The sequence below is a fragment of the Penicillium concentricum genome, assembly GCF_028827145.1.
Source record: "Penicillium concentricum strain IBT 3081 chromosome Unknown utg000002l_segment0_segment0, whole genome shotgun sequence".
Taxonomy (NCBI): Eukaryota; Fungi; Ascomycota; class Eurotiomycetes; order Eurotiales; family Aspergillaceae; genus Penicillium; species Penicillium concentricum.
The window spans coordinates 307,750-332,712 of NW_026622755.1; the positions used below are offsets into that span (position 1 = coordinate 307,750).

General features: G+C 47.5%; 13 protein-coding genes across 13 annotated transcripts; 3 read left to right on the forward strand and 10 right to left on the reverse strand.

Moving 5' to 3' along the window:
• Positions 1–1,247: 1,247 nt before the first annotated feature.
• On the reverse strand, positions 1,248–3,124 carry N7517_003678 (Major facilitator superfamily domain general substrate transporter; the record flags this gene model as incomplete). The annotated part of the gene is made up of 5 exons (XM_056721408.1): positions 1,248–1,475; positions 1,547–1,647; positions 1,705–2,104; positions 2,169–2,837; positions 2,903–3,124. The coding sequence occupies 5 exons, from the start codon at positions 3,122–3,124 to the stop codon at positions 1,248–1,250; spliced, it is 1,620 nt and encodes a 539-aa protein (XP_056577658.1).
• A 907-nt stretch (positions 3,125–4,031) lies between these two features.
• N7517_003679 (Major facilitator superfamily) lies at positions 4,032–6,930 on the reverse strand (the record flags this gene model as incomplete). The annotated part of the gene is made up of 8 exons (XM_056721409.1): positions 4,032–4,235; positions 4,292–4,575; positions 4,648–4,747; positions 4,804–4,837; positions 5,329–5,401; positions 5,457–6,208; positions 6,269–6,652; positions 6,710–6,930. 8 exons carry the CDS (start codon positions 6,928–6,930, stop codon positions 4,032–4,034), a joined length of 2,052 nt encoding a protein of 683 aa, XP_056577659.1.
• A 1,735-nt stretch (positions 6,931–8,665) lies between these two features.
• N7517_003680 (SNG1 family protein) lies at positions 8,666–10,216 on the forward strand (the record flags this gene model as incomplete). The annotated part of the gene is made up of 1 exon (XM_056721410.1): positions 8,666–10,216. One exon carries the CDS (start codon positions 8,666–8,668, stop codon positions 10,214–10,216), a length of 1,551 nt encoding a protein of 516 aa, XP_056577660.1.
• A 601-nt stretch (positions 10,217–10,817) lies between these two features.
• On the reverse strand, positions 10,818–11,453 carry N7517_003681 (uncharacterized protein; the record flags this gene model as incomplete). Its single annotated transcript, XM_056721411.1, has 1 exon — positions 10,818–11,453. The coding sequence occupies one exon, from the start codon at positions 11,451–11,453 to the stop codon at positions 10,818–10,820; it is 636 nt and encodes a 211-aa protein (XP_056577661.1).
• Positions 11,454–12,385: 932 nt separating this feature from the next.
• N7517_003682 (RibD family protein) lies at positions 12,386–13,225 on the reverse strand (the record flags this gene model as incomplete). The annotated part of the gene is made up of 1 exon (XM_056721412.1): positions 12,386–13,225. One exon carries the CDS (start codon positions 13,223–13,225, stop codon positions 12,386–12,388), a length of 840 nt encoding a protein of 279 aa, XP_056577662.1.
• Positions 13,226–13,815: 590 nt separating this feature from the next.
• On the forward strand, positions 13,816–15,267 carry N7517_003683 (uncharacterized protein; the record flags this gene model as incomplete). Its single annotated transcript, XM_056721413.1, has 1 exon — positions 13,816–15,267. One exon carries the CDS (start codon positions 13,816–13,818, stop codon positions 15,265–15,267), a length of 1,452 nt encoding a protein of 483 aa, XP_056577663.1.
• A 222-nt stretch (positions 15,268–15,489) lies between these two features.
• N7517_003684 (FAD linked oxidase N-terminal) lies at positions 15,490–15,984 on the reverse strand (the record flags this gene model as incomplete). Its single annotated transcript, XM_056721414.1, has 2 exons — positions 15,490–15,678; positions 15,730–15,984. 2 exons carry the CDS (start codon positions 15,982–15,984, stop codon positions 15,490–15,492), a joined length of 444 nt encoding a protein of 147 aa, XP_056577664.1.
• A 3-nt stretch (positions 15,985–15,987) lies between these two features.
• N7517_003685 (uncharacterized protein) lies at positions 15,988–16,442 on the reverse strand (the record flags this gene model as incomplete). Its single annotated transcript, XM_056721415.1, has 2 exons — positions 15,988–16,203; positions 16,227–16,442. The coding sequence occupies 2 exons, from the start codon at positions 16,440–16,442 to the stop codon at positions 15,988–15,990; spliced, it is 432 nt and encodes a 143-aa protein (XP_056577665.1).
• A 1,399-nt stretch (positions 16,443–17,841) lies between these two features.
• On the reverse strand, positions 17,842–18,666 carry N7517_003686 (short-chain dehydrogenase/reductase-like protein sdr; the record flags this gene model as incomplete). Its single annotated transcript, XM_056721416.1, has 2 exons — positions 17,842–18,216; positions 18,301–18,666. The coding sequence occupies 2 exons, from the start codon at positions 18,664–18,666 to the stop codon at positions 17,842–17,844; spliced, it is 741 nt and encodes a 246-aa protein (XP_056577666.1).
• Positions 18,667–19,116: 450 nt separating this feature from the next.
• Positions 19,117–20,033, reverse strand: N7517_003687 (uncharacterized protein; the record flags this gene model as incomplete). Its single annotated transcript, XM_056721417.1, has 2 exons — positions 19,117–19,597; positions 19,651–20,033. 2 exons carry the CDS (start codon positions 20,031–20,033, stop codon positions 19,117–19,119), a joined length of 864 nt encoding a protein of 287 aa, XP_056577667.1.
• Positions 20,034–20,256: 223 nt separating this feature from the next.
• Positions 20,257–21,678, reverse strand: N7517_003688 (uncharacterized protein; the record flags this gene model as incomplete). The annotated part of the gene is made up of 1 exon (XM_056721418.1): positions 20,257–21,678. One exon carries the CDS (start codon positions 21,676–21,678, stop codon positions 20,257–20,259), a length of 1,422 nt encoding a protein of 473 aa, XP_056577668.1.
• A 617-nt stretch (positions 21,679–22,295) lies between these two features.
• Positions 22,296–23,258, forward strand: N7517_003689 (uncharacterized protein; the record flags this gene model as incomplete). Its single annotated transcript, XM_056721419.1, has 2 exons — positions 22,296–22,762; positions 22,820–23,258. 2 exons carry the CDS (start codon positions 22,296–22,298, stop codon positions 23,256–23,258), a joined length of 906 nt encoding a protein of 301 aa, XP_056577669.1.
• Positions 23,259–23,719: 461 nt separating this feature from the next.
• On the reverse strand, positions 23,720–24,547 carry N7517_003690 (uncharacterized protein; the record flags this gene model as incomplete). The annotated part of the gene is made up of 1 exon (XM_056721420.1): positions 23,720–24,547. The coding sequence occupies one exon, from the start codon at positions 24,545–24,547 to the stop codon at positions 23,720–23,722; it is 828 nt and encodes a 275-aa protein (XP_056577670.1).
• Positions 24,548–24,963: the final 416 nt, after the last annotated feature.

A 24,963-nucleotide genomic window follows, 5' to 3' on the forward strand; every position in this document is an offset into this window, starting at 1 on the left:
CAGATCCGGCAAGGGACTTCCGACTGGGGGTTTATGTTCGTCGATCAAGGTCAAAGCTTCGAAAGTCTAGTAATATGACCTATTGTTTAATCTAGGGATTTTGAGGAAAGAAAAGAACGAAGACACGCAAGGGCGAGAAAGATAGTGAGAAATGGAAGCCATGGAAATAATCTGTAAATATGCAGCCCAAACATGATACCTCAAACAATTTACCCCCTGTTTGTATGGTAAAGATGATAGGTCGGGAGAAACAGCCCTCTGGAGAGAATAAGCCCCAGGCTAGGTCACATGAAGCACATGGCTGTGCACATGGGACACATGGCTCTATAGTTAATATGATTTGAACTTGTACACAAATGGCCCGAAACAGTGAACAAAGAAATCTCCAAAATAAAACACATTTTTTGTGAATGAGATTCCTGACATGTTCTGACGTGAAAATATAAGCAACTATATACTAGAATATATAGCGACCTAAAGTCTCTCGAAAGTCCGATCGACTCATATTTTACCATTTCCGGACTGCTACCCTCAACCTCGGAGCGTCAAATCAAAAGCATGACCTCAAGGCATACAGCATCGAGCTTGTTCCGTCCCCTTTTACCCCGCATTCTGAGATGGCTATGAAGGTCAGACCAGTCGGTGAGGACTTTCCACTTGAAGCTCATGATGTCACCGGGGGCCTTGCGTCAATTAGTTTTGTGATCGGCAGAGGGTGACAACACTGAGACCCGGGTTTTAGGTGGATATGGGCGAGGCTACTGTTTTGCGGTAAGAGTGTGAGCTCTTTGTGACTTAGTAAAACCATAACGCCTGACCCGCACAGACAAATCTTCTACGTGAAAGGGTCGTTCCTTCCCTCTCTGTATACAACGGTGTATGAGGAAGCTGCGATCATTCGGGAAGGCGCGATGTCCTTGGGAGTATAAACCCCCCCTTCCCCACGGAAAATGTTCAACCATCACTGTGTAAATTAGGAGAGCTATGAACATGAGAGTTGGTACAAGAAACAGGCCTGAGCCAAAATTGCTCCAGATACTGTAAACCCCCGAGAAAAGGAAATCGTGGAATATCATCGGAAATTTTGATTGGTGAGCAGAAATAATTTCTATACTCTGTGCCTAGGAACGCCAATAGATGCGGAGAAGCCTTTATCGTTCAGTCATATATTCACAGCAATCATTTCAATCAAGTTGGCAGCGGAGAAAACCACAGCCATCTATACAATGTGTGCCATAACCCGTGAGCTAGTGGGCAAATCGGAAGTCTAATCTCTTATTGCCCTCATCTTTCGTCGTGCTCAGATAATGATGCTTCTGGTCGAGATCCATAGCATCCCAAAGCTGTTCGCGTGTCTTGTTTCGCCATATGTAGTAGAACTTAATGAAGATGGTGATACAAACGTTCCATGCCAGAATTGCAAGAAGGATCTTGTTTCCTTTTCGGTAGAAGGGTTGATCATCCGTTCGGTACACCTGACAAGAAATATTAGTGACACATCCAGCCAGCCTCATAGAAAGAGATGTGAGAGTAATAGGAAACGTACGTTGGAAGAAATGATAGCACCTGCTTGGGTAATCATGTTATATACTGCACTACCCACAGTGCGGGTGCGCACAGAACCAGAGTTCCGGGAGATCAAGCTGACTATAAGAAGAATAGCGTTAGAAAACCCAAGACTTGTGAAAGGATATGAGTACAAACCATTGATAGAATGAACATAAGGGAAGCCAACAATCAGCACTGTAACTGCGTACCAACTCCAAGGACTGGCAGTTGCTGGCATGAGCTCTAGTGCCATTAAAAGAGGAAAAACCCAAAAGGAATAAAACAATACAATGCCCATGCGGTTGTTGATTTTCTCAGACACCCAAGACCAAAAGATCAGCTGGACCAAGAACAACGCGGTCGCAGGAATGGTCAGAAGATTGACCTTGAAGGTATCAAAGCCAAGTGATCTTAGGAAGAGGGTGAGATATGCTGATTCAGGAGTGACGGGGATGAGCAGAGTGAGACTCATCAGGTACATTGGCCAAAGATCGTAGTCCATGAGAGAGTCCCAGAGAAGTTTGAATGTTAGACCTTGACGATTATGCATGCCACCCTATATGAAGTCCATAGTCAGCCTGTGTATCAGAAAATTTCAAATAGAGTACCATCTTTCGTACCTTTGCTGGATCATCTCGTAAGACTCGATTGACCATGATGACTTCCTCTCTTTCCGAGAACCACCCATTTTTGCCTCGAAACCAGCTTGCAGTCTGGGTCGGGCTCGGAGGTAGATAAAACCAAGAGATGACACCAATGACGAGAGTCAAAGCCCCCTCGATAACAAAGAGCCACCTCCAGCCTTCCCAGCCGCCCATGTCTCGCATGCGAAGAATGCCAAATGCCATGAACGCAGCAATAATACCGGTACTGTTAGAGATGCAGTAGAAAAAGGCGACCCGCATGGGCAGCTCATTATTCGTGTAGAAGTAGGATAGGTAAAGGAGTGCATCAGGAATGAAACCACCTTCTATCAGACCAAGCAGAGCCCGAGTCGCATAGAAGCTCTTTTCGCCGGTGACTAGACCCTGGGAGATACCGACTATACTCCAAAGAACCATCTGGATGGGAATCCATACGTCGGGGCCGAGCTTTTTCGAAATCATTTGCGACGGTACCTCGGCGCACAGGAAGCAAAGGAAGAATATCGTCATCCCATAGTTATAATTGTTTGTTGTTAACCGGAGGTCATTGAGCATTCCGTCGGATAATGCTTGTCCGATATTACCCCGATCCAGTTGGAGGGCGAAGAACATCAGACAAACCCAAGAACAAATTCTGTAGTCCAGCTAGTTTCACCAAATGTTAGCTGATTGATTCACAGTATGCGAATCCTGGGAAGGGTCTTCATTACCCTTCGAACCAGTTGCTTTTCTTCCTTCTCCGTCCACTCTGCAAGTGGGTCATATCGATGTTTCCCCTCATAGTCATCGATGGGCTCATAGAACTCCAGTGACCCACCCGTAGCCAATACACCATTTGTTACATCGTACTTTTTGGTCGGGGTTGGCGTCTCCTGGACTATTGTGACAGCCGCCTGCTTTGATTCCAGCGACAAGGAGCTTTTGTCCGACATTGTCGATTCTTAGTCTGGTTGATAACTTCCATAACTCGGATTTTTGCCTTCTTATACATTATAGATGTTGCAACTCGTGCCTTGCGCCGAGTATTGCGCAATGCTAGAAGGGCATGTCAGGCTAACGGTATCTGCCGTTGTGCAGCGTGTTGCGGAGAAATTGTAACGGAATGCAATACCTGAAAGGTGAAATTTGCGCCTCTGATGATGAATTAGATGCCTGTATGTGCTCAATTAGCATGGCAAGGGTGAGTCCGGAATTGGTTAAGCGAAGGGGCCCATGCAGGATACTGTCAAGCTGTAGACAAAATCATATTAACAAAGCCGGGGATACGTGGGCACGGACATATAAAAACTATGAACTTGGAATATTGTTGCATAATTGAAACTAAAATTAATGTTGATGACAAGGTCTAGCCTATGAAGACCGTTGAGACTGCGCAACACTAGTCATACGCAATAGAATTGGCTCGGAGTGAGCCTTGATTGAACGACATGTTGTCATTCAGTGCGAGATCGCGTCACTAAGTAGATAACGAATTGCTTTTTACCCCTCTACTAAGTCCATTGTTTCGCTATTTAGCATAATAGGATTGACTAAATATCTTCAAGATGTCGACATTTCGGCTAATATTCCTCTGTGAAAGCTACTGTGAGTCAAAATGAGCTGTTTCATACACGATGCAACTTGCGTGGATTTTTCACAAGATGACAATAAAATTAAACCGGTAAACAAATGCGACACATATATTTCATTTGGTATATTATTCTATATTGCCATGACACAATCTTGCCTCCATATTGCAAATTAGACTGTGGCTGATAAATCGATCTGACGGCTATCCGAAAAGTTGCCAAGCATGGTCGATGGTGACCAGAATCAAGTTTCAACATGTCGTGCTAGATATCAGAGCAAGACTCGGAAAGCCTTGTCTAGACTGGTATCCAATTGTAAAAAGTCCACAAGACGTCCCAAATGGTCAATTCCCCAGAAGCTCTCCTTTGCCCCCTCAGCGTTTATACAATCAAACCAAGGCAAACCAAAGGCGCCGGATGTGAATGCCTCTTGTGTGCGTCCACTCAAATTGGCTTGTGCCTCAGTACCTTTGAACTGTAGGACAATATTAGAGAAGAAAGAAGGTGTAATGCAGACCAGATTAAACATACTTCATCCAAAATCAGCTTGGCGTTCTCGGCGCCAAGCTCGCTCTCAAAGATAGCAGAGAAACCGGGTTGAGTGAGGACATTTGAATTTCCCTCTTCCCAGAACCCGCGAAAGATCTTTTTCACGATGGGAACTAGCTTATCGGGACATTTTGTAGCTAGAAGGCAGAGCGCAAGCTGAGCGTCCGAAGTGTTTGCGGGAAATCCTTTTGGGATGGCTTCGGACATGGGAACCTGGAAACGACGAGCCCAGTAGATACGCTCTCGGTTGATCCATTGGAACTTGTCTTCAACGGTAAATTAGGATTCAAATATTGGGTAGGATATAGCGTTTAAGGAGTTGAGGAAGAGGAACTTACTCTTGACTGCAATAGGAGGCGTGTTTTGGCATAACCCAAACAGGTCTCGCAGGGAGATTGGGACGTAGTCAATTTCGCATGTTGCGAAGACAGGGGATGTCTGGACATTCATTAGATAATTTTCATTCATGAAATCTTTTCGGATATTCGACTAACCGTCAAAGCATGGAACGCAATGCAGCTGAATGGACTCCCGACGTCGAAGTAACAGGTTATTTTAGGAGCCATGACAGGAATAATATTGACGATAGATTGTTGAAATGCACTTATATCAGGCTTGACATGAAGTCTTAATAACATTATTTTGTGATTATTCATCCAGACTGAGTTATACCCCAACAAACTTTCGGATCTCAGGCCGATTGAATTTACATTCGGGTGGGTTTCTTGGGGGACCCCAGCAATCAACGTTTTAAAGGTTGAATGATGTTCTCCTTGTTGGGGTTTAAAAAGTAGTTTGTTGGTTGACATTCGGGTATGGAAAGTGGTAGCCAACGGTAGATTAAATTTGGGTGTGTATTTGTTGGAGCCCAGAAACATTCAACGTTTCCAAGGTTGAATATCATTCTTCTTGTTGGGAAGTCTGATGTACTTAGAATATACCATCACTTAGTACAATTCTCCGCGGTTTCATGTTTACTCAAAGCTCTCAATCTCTTTCCAGTCTTGAAAAAGACCCACGGAACAGGCAAAAGTGCCACCGCAATAAAACCAAGCAAGCTAGATGCCCACCCTGCACCGAGCTTGGTGTACACTATAAGAGACGTAAATATATATACCTTCGCTTATCATAAAAGATCGATACTCACTTTGGACGGTAAATAGAGGGAACACAGCCCCAAGTCCATAACGCGCCAAACCATTGGCGCTCATGGCACTTGCGACAGTCAGACCATGATAAGTATCAACGAGATATTGCGTTGTGCTGACGAAGACACATAGATTTCCCCATGCAAAAACAATGATTGCAACGACGGGGCTTGCCCAGGAGATATCGGCCCTGGAAGTCCACGCAAACCAAAATAGACCGATCGGCAGTCCAATACTACCTATGAGTGCTGGATAGAGGCGATATTCGGGTGGTACTTGCCCGTCTGGATGCTTTGCAGCTTTGGGGAGGTAGAGGAAGAAGTTGCATAATATGACGGTCACCGTTCCCAGTAGACATCCCACCACAATGGTCAAGAAGACCAGGCCGGACTCCTCGATGTTAAAATGATAGATACCTTGGAAGATCAATGGAAAGGCCGCGAAAAACGAGAAGAGTGTCGCAAATTCACACGCAATGTAAAGGCAAATGAAACCAACGATTGGTTCGGTTAGGAGCATGTTGATAGGTCGGAGGAGGGAAATGGTTAAAAACAGGCGTAGCTTCGAAGAGAGGGGGGATGACGGGGGAAGTTCTAATCCGAGTTCCTTGGCGCGACGACGTTTGATGATAGGGTGAAAGGTCTCTTTGGCAATTAAAATTGTGATACCAGTGAGGATGGCGAAGAATATTGTTGTCCACTGTGTCCATCGCCAGCCTTTCCGATTGACAACGAAACTTCCAATGACAGGCCTAAAGAATAGTCAGCAAGACGGAGATCTTAGCCATAAAATCGGGTTGAGAGATATTGACCCTAGACCAGGACCCAAGAAAGGCGTAAGAATAAAGATAGCCGAGGGAAGAGCGCGTTGGACAGGCTTGAAGGTCTCATTGAGAGTTCCGGCCGCAATTGCTAGAGTTGGTGCGTAGCAGAAACCAGCTAAGAAACGTAAAACACAGAGTCCAGAAAATGTGGGAGCAAACCCTACACCTAGAGTAAATACAGTGCCCAGACCAATCGACCCTATGTAGACTGGGTATCTCCCGACAGTTTCAGAGAGAGGCCCTCCAACGATAGGACCAAGGGCCAAGGCAAAGACGTAAAGTGACAAGGGTAAGATAGCGACCGTGCTGCCGACCTCAAATTCTTCCATGAACTGTGAGTGAGCAGGTGATAGTATAGATACTCCAACAGTTCTAGATTATATGTCAGAATTCAAGTCAGCCTCACATTATTAGGAGGGATAAACCAACGTTGTGAAGGCCGCCCAACCAATCATCATCACTTGTAGAACTTTTTGACTTGTCGGCCAGTTGTAAGGATTGCTTGGATCATCATCCCAATTCCATGTTTCACTGCGTTCTGCTTTCTCTGCAATTGTGCCGAGTGCATTTTCGAGCGTATCGTCGGATGATTGTGAAATTTCCATGGTGCCGTGTACATCGACCTTCGGGCCATGCTCCAGTTGCACCATGTTGAGAATATCCTTAGAATGTGAGTACACAAACTCGGAGAGGTACGTGTCGTGACAATGCTCTCTTATGAGTAAGGATAGAATGGGATGATCAGGCAACCCATAAATGGGGTTGCGAGATGACAGATTACTTCTCGCCAATCTTCTGCATATCAGAGGCCGAGGTTATATAATCTCAATTATCTGCGCGTTCATCACACAGAAGCGACATTGAAAGACTCTTTGGAGCGACAAAGGCGGGGGCCGCTCGGGGATGGTCAAAGATTGGCCAACTCCCAACCCCTGGCCGAAGAGCATCTCATTGGCTGGAGAGTATAACGCTAACCTGCTTGTCCGAGGCATTTCTCGATTATTGAACATTTGATTATTCAACATCCCTGTCGACTGAGATTAGGTACAATGATGATCGGGATGTTGACAATTATCTTTGGCTTGTTGAGGAGGCGTTTATTCTGGCCGAAAGAAAGAACAAATTTGAAGATCTATGGCATCAAGGAACAACCTAGCAAATCAGTAATGTCTTGCACTCACCTTTGCCATTGAGATTGAAATAAAATATTTCCAATTCTCTTGCAAAGAAACTCTGACTTGTGCATAGCTTTCTTGCCGTCCAATGGGTTTTCAGCACCTCCAAAAGTTCGATCCGCTCTCCATTCAGACCACAGCTCATTATACTGGTAAAGTGAGGGATTGCCAACCATTATGGACCAGACGCAGAAGGAAGACCAATCACACGGAGACATGATCGTCGCAGGAAGGTGCTACCGGTACTTGACGGGGTTTGGGGATCGCCTGGGTGAATATGCTGGCGCTAGTAAAATGATCGACAGTGGACCGGATTGGCGTCGATAACTCGGCGGGGACAGTCGATGTGATATCGCTTTGGCATTTTCTTGGAGTATTCGTGAGAGACAAATGGGAGAAACGCTTAGATCGCACATCTTGCAACACAGGTCGGGCTGAAAGTCGCATAGAACAAGCGCTCTGCAGAGAGCTAAGCTAGAGTCGTGTGGATTTTGCTAACAAGCGCCTGTCCGGTCCGATCAACTCATCAATACGGCTCATGACTTGAGGTTTGAGCTCACAAACTTGCACTGAGTCAGTTGCTGAAGGATAGGGTCAGTGATGGAAATGCGCCACAAGCCCTGCGCCAATGGTCTTTGAGGAACGCAGGAACCCTACTATAGACGTGTCAGGAAAATTTGTGCTGTTTGTCTTGGACAGGGGGCTTCCCAAAGATACTTGTATTTTCCGTCTTCTAAGCTAACTCACTCCTTATCTCAAAGCTCCACCTTGGCGATGCCGGGAATGCCGGGGCCGGTACCCGTGGACGAGCGAACGCTATGGCTAAAATTTGACGTCAGTGGACCAGATGTACGCTGTAGATTTAGAAATGTCACTTTAGACTGGAGTTTGGTTTGATATGGGGGAATCCATGATTCACATGGCCAAAAAGAGGTATTAAGGCCTGATTATTCAGGCTGCAACATATCCCAATCGGTCTGACAGGTCTCATGGATTTTTATCTCATCTTATCCTTATCTCCCGGGAAATTTTTCGGCCTTCCCGAGTTGACAGACCTGCTTACATTTTCCAGTTTTGAGGAGTTGACGCCTATGTTTTGAATTTTCTTGTCTGGAGGTCGAAAGGTTAATCGCCGACTTCTTCAACATATTGTGTGACATTCATATTATCGCCCTCGAGCTGCTACAGAGCAATCGCTCTAGCAGGCTACATGCAGTTCTACCCCAAAGCGCGAGAACAGCGGCCTAGCATCCATGACCCATCTGTTCGGCCGCGTCGAATTGGTGTCCTGAAAGCAGCTACCGTCAATTTACTACTTCTTCAAGCTCTGTTTCTGGGTCTATTTTGTTACATATTCGGGTCCCTCTTCCAGCAGACCGGACACATCCATAACATCAATGTGTTGTTCGTTGACTACGATGGCGGCGCAATAGGCGATGCGGCCCGCGCCGCGGTCCAGAAGCTCAAAGGGCCCAGCTTTCCAACTTTCATTGAGCAATCTGCCTCAGTGTACCCCCAGCCTGGCTCGATTGAAGGTGCAGTTTGCGACATCAAATATTGGGGAGCGTTGTACACTACAGCAAATGCGTCGAATGCATTGAGTGCAGCATTTGCGGGTGGGTCAGCTGCATCTTTGTACGATAAGAACGATGTTCTTACCATGGTGTGGAATGAGGCGCGCTACCCGACGGTCGTCGACTCAGTCCTTGCAGAAAGCATCAAATTGTTCTCGGAAACTGCACGTGTCGCGTACTTCCAGACCAACGGGAAGCGGTCTCTGCAGAGTATTAACAGCTCTGATTCAGCTGCGCTTGCAGCATTCTATGAACCTTGGACATTGGCCGAGAACAATATTCAGCCCACATCACAAGGGTCAAGGGTTATTTACAACACGCTTGTTATCATTTTGATCATGATCCAAGAATTCTTCTACCTGGGTACTGTCAATGGTTTATACGCTCAATTCAAACTCTACACATCGGTGTCACCCCATCGCATCGCCATAGTGCGTCTAATCATATCTTCGATTTACACACTCATCGGTGCTATGTGTACAGCCGGTGCAATCTGGGCATTCCGAAATGGCTGGGATGTCAACGGAAATCAGTTCGCGCTCACTTGGCTGGTATTATGGTTATTTGCACATTTGAACTTCCTCGTGCTGGACGTCTTCACCATCTGGCTTCCGCCTCCCTACGTACCCATGGCGCTGATATCGTGGATCATAACGAATATCACTTCTATTCTTCTCCCATTCGAGTTGTCACCTGCTTTCTACAAAGTAGGTTTCGCCTTGCCCGCACATGCTGTCTTCCAGGTTCTCATCGACATCTGGTCTTCTGGCTGCAACCCCAAACTGTATTACGCGCTACCTGTTCTCTTCGTCTACGAAGTTCTTGGTATCATCTTGAGTACCATCGGTGTTTATCGAAGGGCTCATTACGCGTGTATCAAACAAGAGATGGACGAAAAGGCTTGCCAAGAGCAGGTGGCGGCCACACTCCTTCAGCAACAAGAGGCTCAACTGGTCAGACGGGAGACGACACGTGATACCCAAGGAAGCGAAACATCGGACAGTGGGAACGGAGAAGGAGATGATATGCAAAGACAAAGACGAGGCACAGTGACAACACTAAGAGAGCAAGATCAAGCGGAGTTAGCCAACATCATCCACCGTGAGATGTCCCGGCCGAAGGTCGAAAGACCAGGTACGAGTCGAGATAGCACCGGTCCGTCTTTTGCCTTGGCCTACAAAGATTGAAACCCCCCGGGGTTGCTCACAATACCAAAAAGCGAGACCAACACTACGTTACTACGAAGAAGTTATGTAATTAATCAAGATTGTGTATATAATATTGTTTATATTTCCATTCCACATTTAGGAATGCTGTCAACTTCAAAAAATACAATGAAGATACTCAAGCGTCACTTCATTATACCTTTGTCATATGCAATCGATATCTAGTATCTAATGCAGCCTGCACGCTAGCACGAACGGCAAATACAGCCGCACAGTTACGTACATGCTCTCTGGGGGTATAGGTAGCAGAACTACTCCAACGCAAGGCCACTATTCACGCAGGGCTGTTCTGTGAGTTATAAGATCATCTACAACTAATTATAGTCTACCTTTTGAATCAAATCCCATGCATATGCATTGGCTATAATGAATAGAAATTACTGTCTGGGTCGCGTGGGGGATTTATATCAAGTCAAGGTCTTTCGATCCCAGGTGGTGCAGTGGTTAGGTGTGTCATTTTCAACAGTCGCTAGATGTCTAGTATCATAACTTAACAAGGTAATGTAAAACATTTCTATGGAAATTACCATTGATGCAGGAGTTATCGCAAATCTATAAGTACTTACCCGGTGCCTTCGTTCTCATATGGCTCCTCGGCAAAATCGGCTAACGGGGTAGCCCAACTCGGTCCAAGGAGCAGGCGTGAAATGTAGTCATCATCGCTGGGATCAATCTCACTTTCCTCTTCACTGGCATCGGTAGCGGCCACCTCAATCTCCCCATATGGCTCCTCGTCGAAATCAACTATCGGTTTGTCCCATTTCGAACCGAGAAGCAATCGTGCTATATAGTTGTCATCGCCGGAGTCCATCTCACTCTCATCGTCGCTGGCATCTGCATCAACATCCTGGTCAGCCCCTTCGTCAATCTTCTCAATTTCGCTCTTGACAACAGAACGAGGAGACAAGGAAGACTCAAAGATCATTCGGTCAAGAGCATCTGCAACTATAACATTACTGCTTATATCACTCTTGAGCAGAGCGATTTGCCCGGGCAAACTTTTCTGAAGGGCGCCACAAAGCTGCGCAAAACGAGCGTCCTTCCCGAACTGCGCACAGATGCGTGCTAGTCGAGAAATCGCGGACAGCCTCGCAGTTACTAGCAAGCGGCTCTCTGGGTTGAATCGGAGATCGTGGATTAGGCACGTGAGAGATGTGAGCATACGCTCGTGCTGCTGGTTATCGTTGAGTGGAGGCATTGTCTGTAGATGAGTGTCCTGAAAATGTCAGTATATGTGGGGGGAGCACTCATCCAGGCACGGTAGATGGATTCCAGAATGTGAGCGTTGACCAGAGATGAGGTTACCGGTGCTGCTGAAGCCTTGATGTTGTGGGAATAGGGGCTATTTATAAATTTCTGGTCCTTCTATGAGTCCAAACATGGATCAGTTGAAAACAAAGGCCATTGTTGAAGGGAAAAATGAATGAAGGATACAATGAGATTGTTGATAGGTTCTGTTATGCGGGAAAGTCCAGCTGTTACTACAAGGAGCAATACCAGCTCACAAAGCTAGTCGTTCGAAAGGAAATGAACCGAAAAAATAATACCGGTCAACAAGATAATGAAAACGTAGAGGTCGGAGCAGTTGGCCAGAGGACGTGTACTTTCAGAACAGTGGCCTGGCTGGCTTTGGTTGCTAGAGCTGTTATTCGAATCCAATCAGAGCCACCAGGTAGATCCGGAGATAGAAAGCTGTGGGAATTGGACAATTGTACAACTTAAGCGTCGATTCCGAAGTATTGGATTGGATACGGCCAAATGGATTGCCGCAGTAGGGCACAATTAGTCTATTCATAATGTGCTAAAACGTCCTCCCTCGCATGTTTTGGCACAGGACGCAGTTACATTGTTTTTGGTATATGCGTATAGGCCTTCGCCTTGCCTTGGAATGGACGAATGGTGCGACGCGCGTAGGATGAATATACGCCTGCAGAGTGAGGAACAAGGTCATATAAATGACGTGGTGGAATGACCTGTTTTCAAGTTGGCAAAGATGGACAACGAGATGAAACATCGCTGTAGATTTCCGAGCCGTGCGCTGGCGTCTTCCGAGGATGTACATCGAAGGAACATGCACTTGGCAGAATTTCTTGCTCAATATCAGTAGGTAAACGGATTCAAGTTATTCTCTCAGTCGGAGAGCTTGACCTGTCCACAAAGGACGACATCTTCGCCAAATGGGTACCATTTGACATTCTTCAATCTCGCTGCAGAGATCGCATTTCCACTCTCATCAAAGCGCCTAGCAGGGGAAACGACCACGCCACCTTCACCCAGCCACGTGGGAGCAATAGTAACAATGACGCTGTTCAGCAGAGACATGTAATGTGGGCTCAAAAGGGATTTGATGACCTGGCCACCACCCTCTATCATGACGCTCCCGAGCCCGTTCGATTTCAGAGTGACGAGCAAATCTTGCCAGTCAATCTGATGTCCACCGGTATGCAATCTGATCATTTTGACTGAGATAAATCTTCCGCCGTACGTTTTCAGCAATGCTACCTTCTCGGCGTCTGGTTTCTCAACTGCCGTGATGATCCATGGGGCACGGCCACGCCCCTCTCTGCAAAGTTGGAACAGCTTGCTATCGTCTGAAAACTCCCATCGGGCTGTCGGATCGATCACAACTGGTCTAGGCTGACCATCTAGACCCTCCTTGCCATAACCTCCGACTCCTGAGATTCGACAGTTAAGACCGGGATCGTCTGCCACTGCCGTACCAACGCCAATGATAATTCCATCATGACGGGATCGCAGATAATGAGTCATTGCCTTGGACTGGGGGCCTGAAAGCACTGTGCGTGCACCAGGAGACAGAGCCAGAGAAGAGTCAAGCGAGGTCGCGAATGTGAGTGTTGTGAAGGGGAGAGCAGACTGAGGTCCCGAGCCATCCTTAGGTGGCAGATGGGGCTCTAAGAAGCCTCTGTCTGACTCTGGAAACTCCAGTGCATCTCTTGGTGCTGGATTCATCTGGACTGTTGCGGGTTTTAATTGGTTCACTCAATTGTTGTTGGCGATATGAAGATGTGAAGCTCGGCACTTGGCGGTGAGTTTATATCGCTGCCTCAGGCTTTATATGCACTGACCCCACTACCTAGCGACATCGGCAAGACACGATTGGACCAAGACCAAAATGGCATCTCCGCCAACAGAGGATCCCTGTTATGCATCTAGAATAGCGGGGGCTTTTACGCGACCCCTGAAGTCGACAAATCCTTCTGTCCCACGGCGTTCAACCATCCATACCGAATCTCATATCCATCATGTCAGATCCACCTGCCCTTTCGCCTGGGAGCCAATCAACCTTGGTAATACGCGATAAGGAGAAGAGAAAGAGGACTAGTGCATCGAAGGTCCGCACGGGGTGTTTGACCTGCAAGTAAGTACCCGGAATCTACCGCCAGGTGATCGCTCAGTGGATGAGGAGATCCGCCGCGCGTAAACACAATGCAGAGATCTACCAGCCTTAAGATCGTACTCGGGTAATAAGGCAGCCGGTGCTAACACCCGCGTTAAGATCTCGTCACAAGAAATGTGATGAAACTCGACCCGCTTGTCTTATGTGCAACCGTGCTGGACGCGTATGCCAGGGATATGTGGCGCCACCCGACAGGAGAACTCGGGAAGTCCGAGATGCGCGCACCGCAAAGACAAATGGTGGCGCCCTAAACATTGTGCATGTAGGCCAGCAACAAGCCCAATCCGTCGGTTTGGTCCACGTGATTGATGGCAGCCAAGTTGGCTTGTCGCGGATGGAACGGGATTATCTGTATTCATTCCGTTCATATACTGCTGCCCAGTGTGCTGGGTATAACTGCGACCCATTCTGGGAAGTTCTTGTCCATCAAGTCTGTGAATCTTGCCCGGAGGTCCGCCATGCAGCTATTGGTATCGGTGCCTTGCATCGTAGATTTGCGAATCCCAGTTCCGACCGGAATGACGTTTTCCCCATGCGGCAGTCCACAAAGGCCATCGCTTGTCTTCGCACGGCTATGATGAACGACGACCAATCGGATCCCTCGGCCACGGAGAAGGTGTTGGTGGCTTGTGTTGTTTTAGTTAGCTTCGCTCTCTTTCAAGGCGATGTTGATGCTGTTCGCTGTCATCTCCAAGCTGGCACTAAACTACTCTGGGAATGGAGGAAGAAAAAACCTAAGAGCTTGGTCACTTCGATTTTATTACATTCATTTATACAGCTCCATATCCATTGGGCAAGCGCTACAAGGCTCCAGGATTATACGGGAGGAGACTATCCCTATCTCCTAGAACTTATCCATGATAACCTCGACGATATTGCTACACATGCCAATGAACAGTCAAGAGCGACTCTCCTGGTATCTGTTCAAGCTTGGGCGATAATGTTAAGTTACCCCGTGTCGCTTGACCCGATGACCACCAATGCTTCGCAAGGATTTACATGGGACACCCCTGCGAACAAGGTCCATCGATTTAATACGCAAGCGGATGAGTGTATTGTTCTCCACCAAAAGACTGCCTGCCCTACAAAGCTCCGTGCCTTCATGGTCATTCAGATGCAGATTGAGATGATGAAAATTGTCCTCGCCTCAACAACGTTTTCAGGCTCTGAAACAGAATGGGATGCTCTCTTTCCCCATTTCCAGGCGATTGTCGATATAGCAGGAAAGTTGTTGAGTAGCTTTGATCAGTTGCCAGACCCACTGTTTTCTGTCAAGGAAGGATTCTTAGGAGCCCTCATGTTTTGTGGACTCAAATGTCGCGATTGGACGGTTCGACAGAAGGTGATGACCATCTGCCGAAAGTACAATCGACGAGAGGGGATGTTCTCTACCGCCGAGGCTGCTCTCTTCTTACACCGTATCTACGATGTTGAGTCTGCTGGTATTCCACCAGGAGAAGAAATACCAGAGTCCAATCGTATCAATGCAGTGTTCATCGCGGAACATCCCAACCTTTCAAAATTCCAAACCCAAAGTCACATCAAATATCGTGATAACGATGGAAATTGGTACAGCGAATGGCTGTCACCATGATGCTTCAGTGCACCTTGTACAAAGGGAATTAATGAGTGACATGAGTTTTATGACATTACTTTGTATACATTTCGGGATAGATTTACATAAATCAACGTTTCCAGACGTCTAATACAAAATATGCAGTGATGAAATGTATGCCCCTGAAGATCGACAAAGCACAGTGGTCAGAGAGCGGCAACCATTCGGGAGGACTTTCACCATCTCATCCAATATCCCGCGTCACAGCCCTGTGGGACAAAGTGGGTCGTAAGCCGCTCCATCCAAATACCATTGTGTCCACGATTGGCTACCCACACAGGTCGGGTAGTAGAAAACACTCGTCGGATCGTATTTTTTCTTGATGAGCGCTAAACGCATATAGTTTGTACCGTATAAGTTCGTCGGCCATAGGGGATCGTTGCGATCGGCCTTTTTTTTAGTTAGTAGACTCCTTAATTCGGAAAGGAAGAATCTTCATACCTCATTCATGTAACTTCCGAGAAGTGGGTCGAGCGCTCTCATAGCCCCTCCCTTAATATAAGTGATATCGTCTTTGACAGTTTGAGCAGATGAATGATTAGCCCAACCTCTAGTCACAATATTAACGATACAGGTGGACCGCCAGGCAGGATTTACACTGGAGTACTTGTCATCGGTGAGAACTTTTCCACCCCCGACGAGCTCGACGGCATTCGATGAGAAATCCTCAGAATTGCCCGCAATGACACCAATCATGTCTCAAAGGGCGGCAAGACTCGTTAAAGCATCTTTGCCAAACACTCGTGATGTCATGGCTGAGTTCGGGGACCCAATTCGTACTGCCTGGGATACACCAGACAGGGCCTGGAAGTATGCTCCATACGTTGGGAAATTATACCAGTTGACTGATATATGAAGTGAAGAGCCATTATATTTCTGTAATCTCTGGAAAAGTGGATCGAAGTCCTCCTGAGACTGGACAGGGACTTGTTCATAACCGTAGCAACGTGCGTATAGCCAGCCGTTTGGTTCGACCCCATGGGGTTGGCAATGGACCAGGAACCGTAGCCGGAGAGTCTTGCATCCATGATGTTGATATATTGCTGGTAGACATCGGTAATCGCGTCTAATAGTGAGTCCGTGTCCTCGACGAGTTCCAGTGGCCTGCCTCGGTACCGGTGTGTCTGGTGGGCGACCGTTGTTTTCGCTGTCATAGCATATATCGGATGTTGGATCGCCTCGGTGTACACATGTCACCCACCATCCAATTACTTCAAGTTTGGTAGCAAATAATTTTCTCTGAAATTTAGGGTTTTGTTCCTAATGATTCGCAGGAAAATGCACAAAGCCAATTGATCACAAAGGATCTGTGATCTCCATATCGTATAGCACAGCAGTGGACATCCTTACAGACTTATTGGGTACAGATATCCCTTTCTTTTACCATCCGCAAGGATTGAGTTAATACCATGGAACAGTCATGTCCCTCCCACTTCGCATCATCTGGGAAGCGAAGATCAACATGCAGCAAAAGATCGGTTTAGTGATAGTTTTCTGTCTTGGATTCGTAATTGTCGTAGCGGCGATTATACGAGCAGTTGCAATCACTGGAAAAGCATATTCAGACCAAGCAGCACTTGCAGTATGGGGTGTCGTCGAATCTTCAATCTGTGTGTTTGTCACCAGCACCTTTCTCATAAAACCCTCATGATAATCGAAATAGCAATCATTGTCGAATGTCTACCGCCATTTCGAGCTATTATATCTACCAAGCCAAATACTAACCGGTGTCCTTACGGCTCTTCTGGTGTCAGGCCCAATTCTGATGATCGAAATCATTCTGCACGCGGGAAAAACCATTCCGACACAGCCAGCTGGAGTGAGCCTCCATTGCCATTACAGGATCTTGGACCTTGCCAGAAGAATCTAGATTACAGAATGTGTACATAAGTGGAGGTCAAAGCACCGGGGGACCAAACAATGTGCCGCGTAGTGTGGAGGAGGCGCTTAGAGGGGTATACATTCTATGAATTGTCAGATCGCACGATGCGAAGGGCTGACTATAGCGTGTTCGCAGAGTGTGGTATCTTCGAAGTGATGCTTTCTGTATCTTTGCGATTGGGATGATCATGCATTCCAGGCCACAGATTGTACATAATTCTAAATTTCTATTTAAACCTATTGAGGAGTGGGAGAGATATTTGCAAAGCGCTAAGAGTCTCTGGTATTTAAACTATGAGAAGCAGGGTATTTATACCCTGGTGGAAATGACAAGTAAGTGCTCAGTCTGATAAACAAATATAAAGACAGTCGGTCCGAGGACGGTCTCATTCCAACAAAATATAATACGGATACAGCCAGAGTGTCCTAACATATATTGTGATATAAGGGTTTCACTTAATGTACCTTTAATATGGGTATCCCGTACAAAGGGTACTTACGATTAGGCCGCATGGAACATGTGCGGGGTGAACTGGGTAATCTGCCTCATTCTCACGACTAAACAGCCCTCCATATACTGCAGGACGGAAGGAGTTCTTTGGAAAATAATAGAAAAACAAATTCTCACCCGTTGCGATGCAGTCAATTCCACCCACGCTTCTCCCGAACTCCCTATGCCATGCCGCCATTCACACGCAGAACCTGTCCCGAGACCCAACCACTAGCTGGGGAGCTGAAAAATGCCATAGCCTCTGCAATCTCTTCAGGTGTACCCAGTCGTCCTCGCGGGCTCAGATTCTTAATGGCATTCAGCATGGGTTCCGGTTTGCCTTGTGTGAACAGGGCAGTGTCAGTCGGACCTGGGGCAACGGCATTTACGGTGATTTCCTTAGGACCCAGCTCCTTGGCGAGGACGCGGACCATCTGCTCGATGGCGCCCTTTGTGGTCAAGTAAAGGAGGTAGGGAGGACTAATTGTGGAGGCATGGCATAGGGTCGTGGAAATTAGGATGATTCGGGCGCCGGGGCGGAGGTGAGGGACCACTTTCTGCAGTCATCATCAGCAAGAACCATTTCTTCATATTTTATGCAAGCATTGTTGCCCGCAATACACATATTCTGGAGCTCGTACCTGAACCAAAAAGTATGGTCCCTTTACATTTAGATCCATAATGTCATTAAAGTCTTGCTCCGAAGTATTCGCCAGGTCTCGCATAGGTAAAGAACCGGCATTGGCAATGACAATATCAATTTGTCCGAACTTGTCTAACGTACGACGGATCAGTTCCTCGCTGTCCGCCACACTGCCAGCATTGCCCTTGACGGCCAGGGCATTCTGCGATCCAATTGTGGTGACTACCTCCTGGGCGCTTTGCTCATCGGAGAGGTACTGGATAACCACCTTGGCACCATCACGTGCAAGACGAAGAGCTGTCGCTTTGCCGATACCCCTGGAGCCTCCGGTGATGATGGCGACCTTGCCAGCGAGAGTAGTCATCACTTCGGCTGTTGACAGGAGAAAACGAAGCTATTTTCGCGAGGTAGGCGAATAGAAACGAGGTTCAAGTGATCGGTTTGCGCGTATGAGAAGAATGTGCTTCCTCGATTCCTTCGCCATGATGACACTGTTGGTAAAGCTAGCGCGATCTAGGCTCCTGGACCTCGGCGTTTAATTCGCCGAGTGTAGGGATTCTAATCTTTTCAATTATTTTATGGCTGTGCCCTAATTATTTCTGTTCTATTCTATTCTATTCTGTAGTTCGGAGCTTTCATAAATGCCGTGGGGTGGATTTAACATAATACTCTCTGCCAGTTGACATTTGTGGCCATGCCATCTCTCGACGACGAGCTGGTATTGGATATTTACGATCTATTCCACACTGGACTTGTTTCTCCTCGGCTTTTATTGTTAAAAAAGTAATAATCCCGGCATAATATATCACGATATTTACTTCTTCCCAAATAGTCGCTTCAATTTGCTGTCCGTCTTCCCCTTCCCAATCTTACCCTTGCCGGTGTGGAGTTCCCGCAGCCGCCACAGCATCGCTATAGCACTGGTCACCACGACACTTTCTTCGGAGCTCTGGAGAGCAGGAAGAAGCAGCATGCCCTCACTGTACGGCAGCGCGAACGAGTCATCAAGCCTGAGGTGGTAGTATACAGCCTGAATATCAGGACTGCCGGATTGCTCAGGGTTGCGGACAAGAGTATACCGCAAGCGCCCGTGCTGAACGGGGTGGATCTGCCATTGGAAGACAGTTGATTTATCGTCGTCATCGGGGACTTCGAAGGTGAAGTAAGGGTGTTTGACGGTGCCGGTGCGAGTTGACGAGGGGGTAATGGGGTATGTGACGTCGAGGGGTATCTTGGATGGATTTTCGCTGTTGGTAATTAAGACGGCAGCTTCGTCTTCTGTAGTGGATATCGCCCTATTTGTTATGAGTATTGCTTTTTCGGGACGTTCAGAGAAATTGCAACGTACAAGTCTACCCCAGCCGACGGGGCTGGTGCCCGAGATTTCACCGACCCGATTACCGCATCTCCATCTCCTAGATTGAAATCCACATCGTACGCGATGGTGGTATTATCTAGTGCATCGCCGTGCGGGTTCAACATTGCTCCCACGGCTACCAAGTATTTGGTGCACCCGATGGGGAGTGTGCCCGTCGCCGCTGCATACTTGGTGCTGACATCGTGCACGGCCAGTTGAGTGTTTTTTCTGTCGTGACGAGGGAAATACAGCGCCCGTGAGAGGTGAGCGAGATTTGCGGCATCTGGATACCCAATTTCTGAGGCACCGGAGCGGGCGAGTTGGCTGGAAGATGTGTGTTGCTCCCAACCCACGACAAATCCCCCTTCGGTCATGTTGAACTGTGAAAAAGTGGATTGGTTTTGAAATGTTTTGAAATCGCATGTATGGCCATGGGGGGATCACGCGCATAAATAGAGCAGTTGACACCCGAGGCTGCTTATGGCACATCGCGAGTGCAACCTTGAAAAGAGTTTAGGGGCTTAGACGCTAAAACGGGGCGGAGGCCATATTTCACCATATTCCCCAGTTAGCGAGACAACTGGAGAAAGCGGGAGATCAACATAGATGCTGCTTGCTCCATTTGATCTCTGCCTCTTGCAGCTGTAAAAATGTCGAGTGTTTCATTTGCCAAAAGAATAACAGTTTCCTGCCACTATGGTCCACTGCATGGTAAGGGTTCGCCCCGTGATCCAGCAGGGATCGAACTATGGCCTCATGATCGCGATAAACGGCATACGTGAGTGGAGGCTGTCCGAATATATCAGTAACCTCCGGATCTGCGCCACCTTTTAGTAGCAGATCCACCATCGCTTCGTCGGACTTTTCCACAGCCAAGAACAGGGCGCGGCCATACTCTCTGCGAACTCCATCATTCGGGTGCTCGGTACACTCCACATTCACATCTGCCCCGTACTCCAGGAGTAATTCCACCAACTCTAGCGAACATATCCGCACCGCAAGAAGAAGAGGCTGTACCCATACCAGGTCATATTCCCAGGGTCCGAGTATCTCTAATTCCGGTATCTCGGATGGATCAAATTGAGGGGGTGCGCCACTTCGAAGTAGCATCTCGGCCATTCGTCTGTTCTGCTCTGAAATTGCGAAGGCCAGCGCTCTAGTGCGGTGAAGACTCTCTGTTTCACGGACCACCATCTGGGCAATTTCCTCATGACCATTCATCACTGCGACCGTCAAGGGCGCAAGGGACTTTCGCCGACCCTTAATCAAGTTCGGATCCGCACCGTATGCAAGAAGCTGCGAGACCAAATCGCGATTCCCAGTGGCCGCAGCTCTAGAAATAGGACTCTCTCCTTCCCCAAGGACGTTTACTTGCACACCATGTGTGAATAATAACCGGAGCACCGGGATCCGCTGGGAATGAATCGCCGCCGACAAGGCAGCATTCAGAAGTTCTTCTTTGTCGCATTCACTCCCAAGTTGCTTCGGAGCTGACAAAATTATATCAACCACATTGACATGCCCGTGAATTGCCGCAAACCACACACACTTTTCGTGTTCGACGTGCTGCCGGGTTCCGACGTCCAGCAGATATTTCACTACAGATGCATGGCCGGCGAGAGCAGCCACCGTCAGTGGCGTGAAGCAATCAGCGTCCCTAATGTTAGGGTCCACCCCGACGTCAACCATGTATCGGACGATATTGGCATGACCAAATTTCGCCGCCAGCGAGATCGGATGCGGCTGAAAATTCAAAACGCGCTTTGGATACTTCCACTGTTCCTTCGGTAGAGGGGCGCCAGCATCTAGTGCCTTCTGTAGTGTATCTATCCGACCATTTTGCGCCGCCCAGTCCAAGGCGGAGCTGTTACCTTGGCGCACATTGTTTTGGTAAAGGTAGGGGTTGGCGGTTGCATAGAAATGGCGGTTTGACAAGGCTAAAGCAGCGATAGATGATTCGGACGGTAAGAATGAGAAGATTAGAAGAATGAGCTCAGCTGGTAAAACTTCGATAGACATTGGGAGTGTAGAGAGAGGGGAAATACTCGGCCCATGCCCCTGTGGGGATTGTTGGGGCACACTAATTATAATGCATTACTATAATTTCTTCTGGTATGGAGATCTACAAAACACAGAGCCGCTTCTTTGTACCGTCTACCTATCAAAATTATATCTTAAAGATATCTAAACAGAATATCTGAAACTTTGAATACCAAGATATATCACAAGGCCGCAGAAACAAAGTATTTCTTGTTATGATTATGGAATGATTAGTGTGCGGCCATGAATCCCGGTCCTCAAAGGGGTTAGGGGCGCAAGGAGTCATCTCTAATTGCATCCCCGTCAACACTCCGCCCTCCGTACGGAGTACTAGATCTCAATTATTTATCCGGGATATGCCATTTTATCTCCATTATATAGTTAGTCCACGCTAAGTCTTTCACGCTAACAGAAACAGTTCGCCTAAAAACTACCATTTCACCTCAATTTAGGAAATTTACGGCATTATCTCTAGACCCTGGAAATTTACATTATGTATACAGAGGGTCGCCCCCTTATCGAGCATCAAACCCCAGTTTATTTAGCTAGTTTTAATTTCCTATCTCAAGGTTGATCTTAACTTCACCCTTGCAAGTATGCCCAGCATCACTATCACCAATGGGCTTACCTTCAACAACTTGGGTCCGGTGACCACCACATTCACCGCAGCACCCAGCTGTACAACTGCCATAAACAACTACGGAATTGGACTCAGCGAGTCTCTCCCTTACTATCTATTTGAGGCGCAATGCACCAGAGCTGGTTATAACGGCTGTTATCCCCCTGGCACCGTTTCCGAGGATCCTACCCCTGATCGCAATCCGACTGCGATATTCATCGAATCATACTACTCCCCAGGCTTATACTGCCCGTCCGGGTGGAAGACTGCCGGCGTCGCCGCCCGTCATGGCGACAAGACCGTGAGCTTTTCGGGTGTTTTGGACATTCCGACTCCCATCGGACCGGACTATGGGCCTACCACAATCGCCTCAGCGGGTAATCCGGTCAAGCTATTACCAAAGCTTCTAGACCCAAGCGAGACTCTAGTGATGTGTTGCCCTAAGTATGTGTGATATGGAATTATGTCAAGGCTTGGTATCTAATTTTGTTTGTTTTCCAGTTCCATGGTCGCGGACCCTGGTTGGGGCTGTTATTCAATTCTCTCCGATTACAAGGTGACCACAGGATGTGCCATCCCGCTTCCCATGTCACTTTTTGGCACATCAACAGCAACCCACATTGTGAATGGGACCACCTCCTTGGATTACCTCTTCAGCCTTACTAGAACGGATCCCGTCACTGCAACTATGACAACCTTCGATGCTTCGGAAACTCCTATGCTTGGCGCGGCTTCTTTCCTGCCTATGATTCGACTAATTCACCATCAGTCTGACCTCAAGGCAACAGGAACAGCCGATGCTGGCTCTACCTCGGCTGCGTCGACTTCGAACTCTGCGGCAAGACTCAGCCCAAATGTCAACTCGTGGGATGGAATGGGTGGTGTTCTGGGTGTGTCGCTCGCTGCTATTGTTTTGGGTGCCACCATGGTGCTCCAATAATACACTGCTTGTGATTTGAGCTTGCCTACGCGCATGATGAGTCCTCATTTCATCCTTTCGAAAACTTCGTTCTTGGGGGTTGGTTAATGTCTGTTTGAGTAGCCATATGTAGCATAGTCTCACTTGTAAATATTATTTGTAAAGTATCAGGTCTTTCGTTGCAGGAGAAGATAAAAATTAAAAATTCAAGCGGGTTGCATAACTTGCTAAAAGGGTGTGGACTGGCAAATACCTTTCGGACTATGTTATATAGTCCTGGTACCCTCTGATGCTTTCCCGAAAAAGTGAAGAAAAAGAAAAACAAGTGGGAAAGATCAAAGGAAAAAAAGAAAGCAGATGTATACAGTATGGATGATATGAAAAATGTGAATCGCAGTGGAAAATAGAGGAGAACCATTGCAAAAGCCGTAGTTACCTCTACGTACCTCTTTCGCGAGGTAACTGCACGCAGACCGAATCCATCATATTGGCGCCTGATCTTTGAGGAATTCTGCGTATACCTCATCCATAAAGTTTTGATCATAAATATCCACTTTCATGTCCGCCATGAATTTAGTCGAGTTTGGATTTGGTTTGATCGCCTGCTGAAACTGGGCAAGCTCCACGGTAGGCGGAACCTCCACACACTGGTCTTTGACATCACGGAGACTCTTCTGGAAGCGATCAACGAAAGCAGCGGGAGTGAGACCACGAGTAGAGTAACGGACTCTGCTGAACTTTTTCCAGGCAATGTGGACAGACTGGGCGGACGTTTTGCCGTAAAGACTCTCGAGCTTGACGTATGCTTCATGTGCATCCATGACTCGCTCGATCTCTGCCAGTGGTTCCCTGCCAAGACCCGAGGCAAGAAGATCCCGAGCACGGATGTTCAGCTTGCGCCGATCTCTAGGGTTGTGTTTGTTGAGCGCAGGAGGATGTGCATTTCTTCTAACGGATTGTGCCACAGGTCGTGTCACAGTGATAACGGGCTCGTCATCGGTTTCGGGGTCCGAGTCCGTTTCGGAGTCTAAGTCGCTATGGAGATCTACGTTGGTACCGGAGTATTCTTTGTCGATATTGCGAGAATCATCTTGCTCCACGAATAATAGATCGACACTTTCTGCCCCTCTGGTAGTCGTTGGCTCTTGCTTGATGATGGTGTCACTGAGTCTGTCCATGATAACGTCCCAGGAAACGGGATCGACCGCCATAAACGCTTCATGAAGACCCTTGCGCCAAGTGGACCAGTTGGATTTTCCTTCAAGCTTTTTGAGCCATTTTGGAAGCCTCACGGGCATCTGGTTGGCCATGGCGGCGGTGATTGCGATGCTTCTGACGGTGGAGATAGTCGATAATGCTATACTATCCGAATAGTTAGTACACATTCTGTGTTGGAAGACAGAAGGATATAGGAGGGCTGACACTTGGTTGAGAGAAAAGGGAAATGGCTATCGGGAAATGCTATAGCTGCAGTAAAGGCCGGTGGATGGAAGATCCATAAATACAGGACCGCAGGAAGCAAAGAGAAAACACTTGGTAAGACCGAAAGAAAAGTTTCAGCAGCACACAGTGGCAGCGGGTTGCATATGTCGAAAGACGAGGAGGGTCAGGTGTAAATATCAGAATAGAGAGTAGTCAGGAACTTGGTCGACCTCGACAGTCTAGAAACAAAGACTTTTTGAAGGCAAGATTGAGTAGAGCAGAGCACGCGCAGTGGTTATGATTC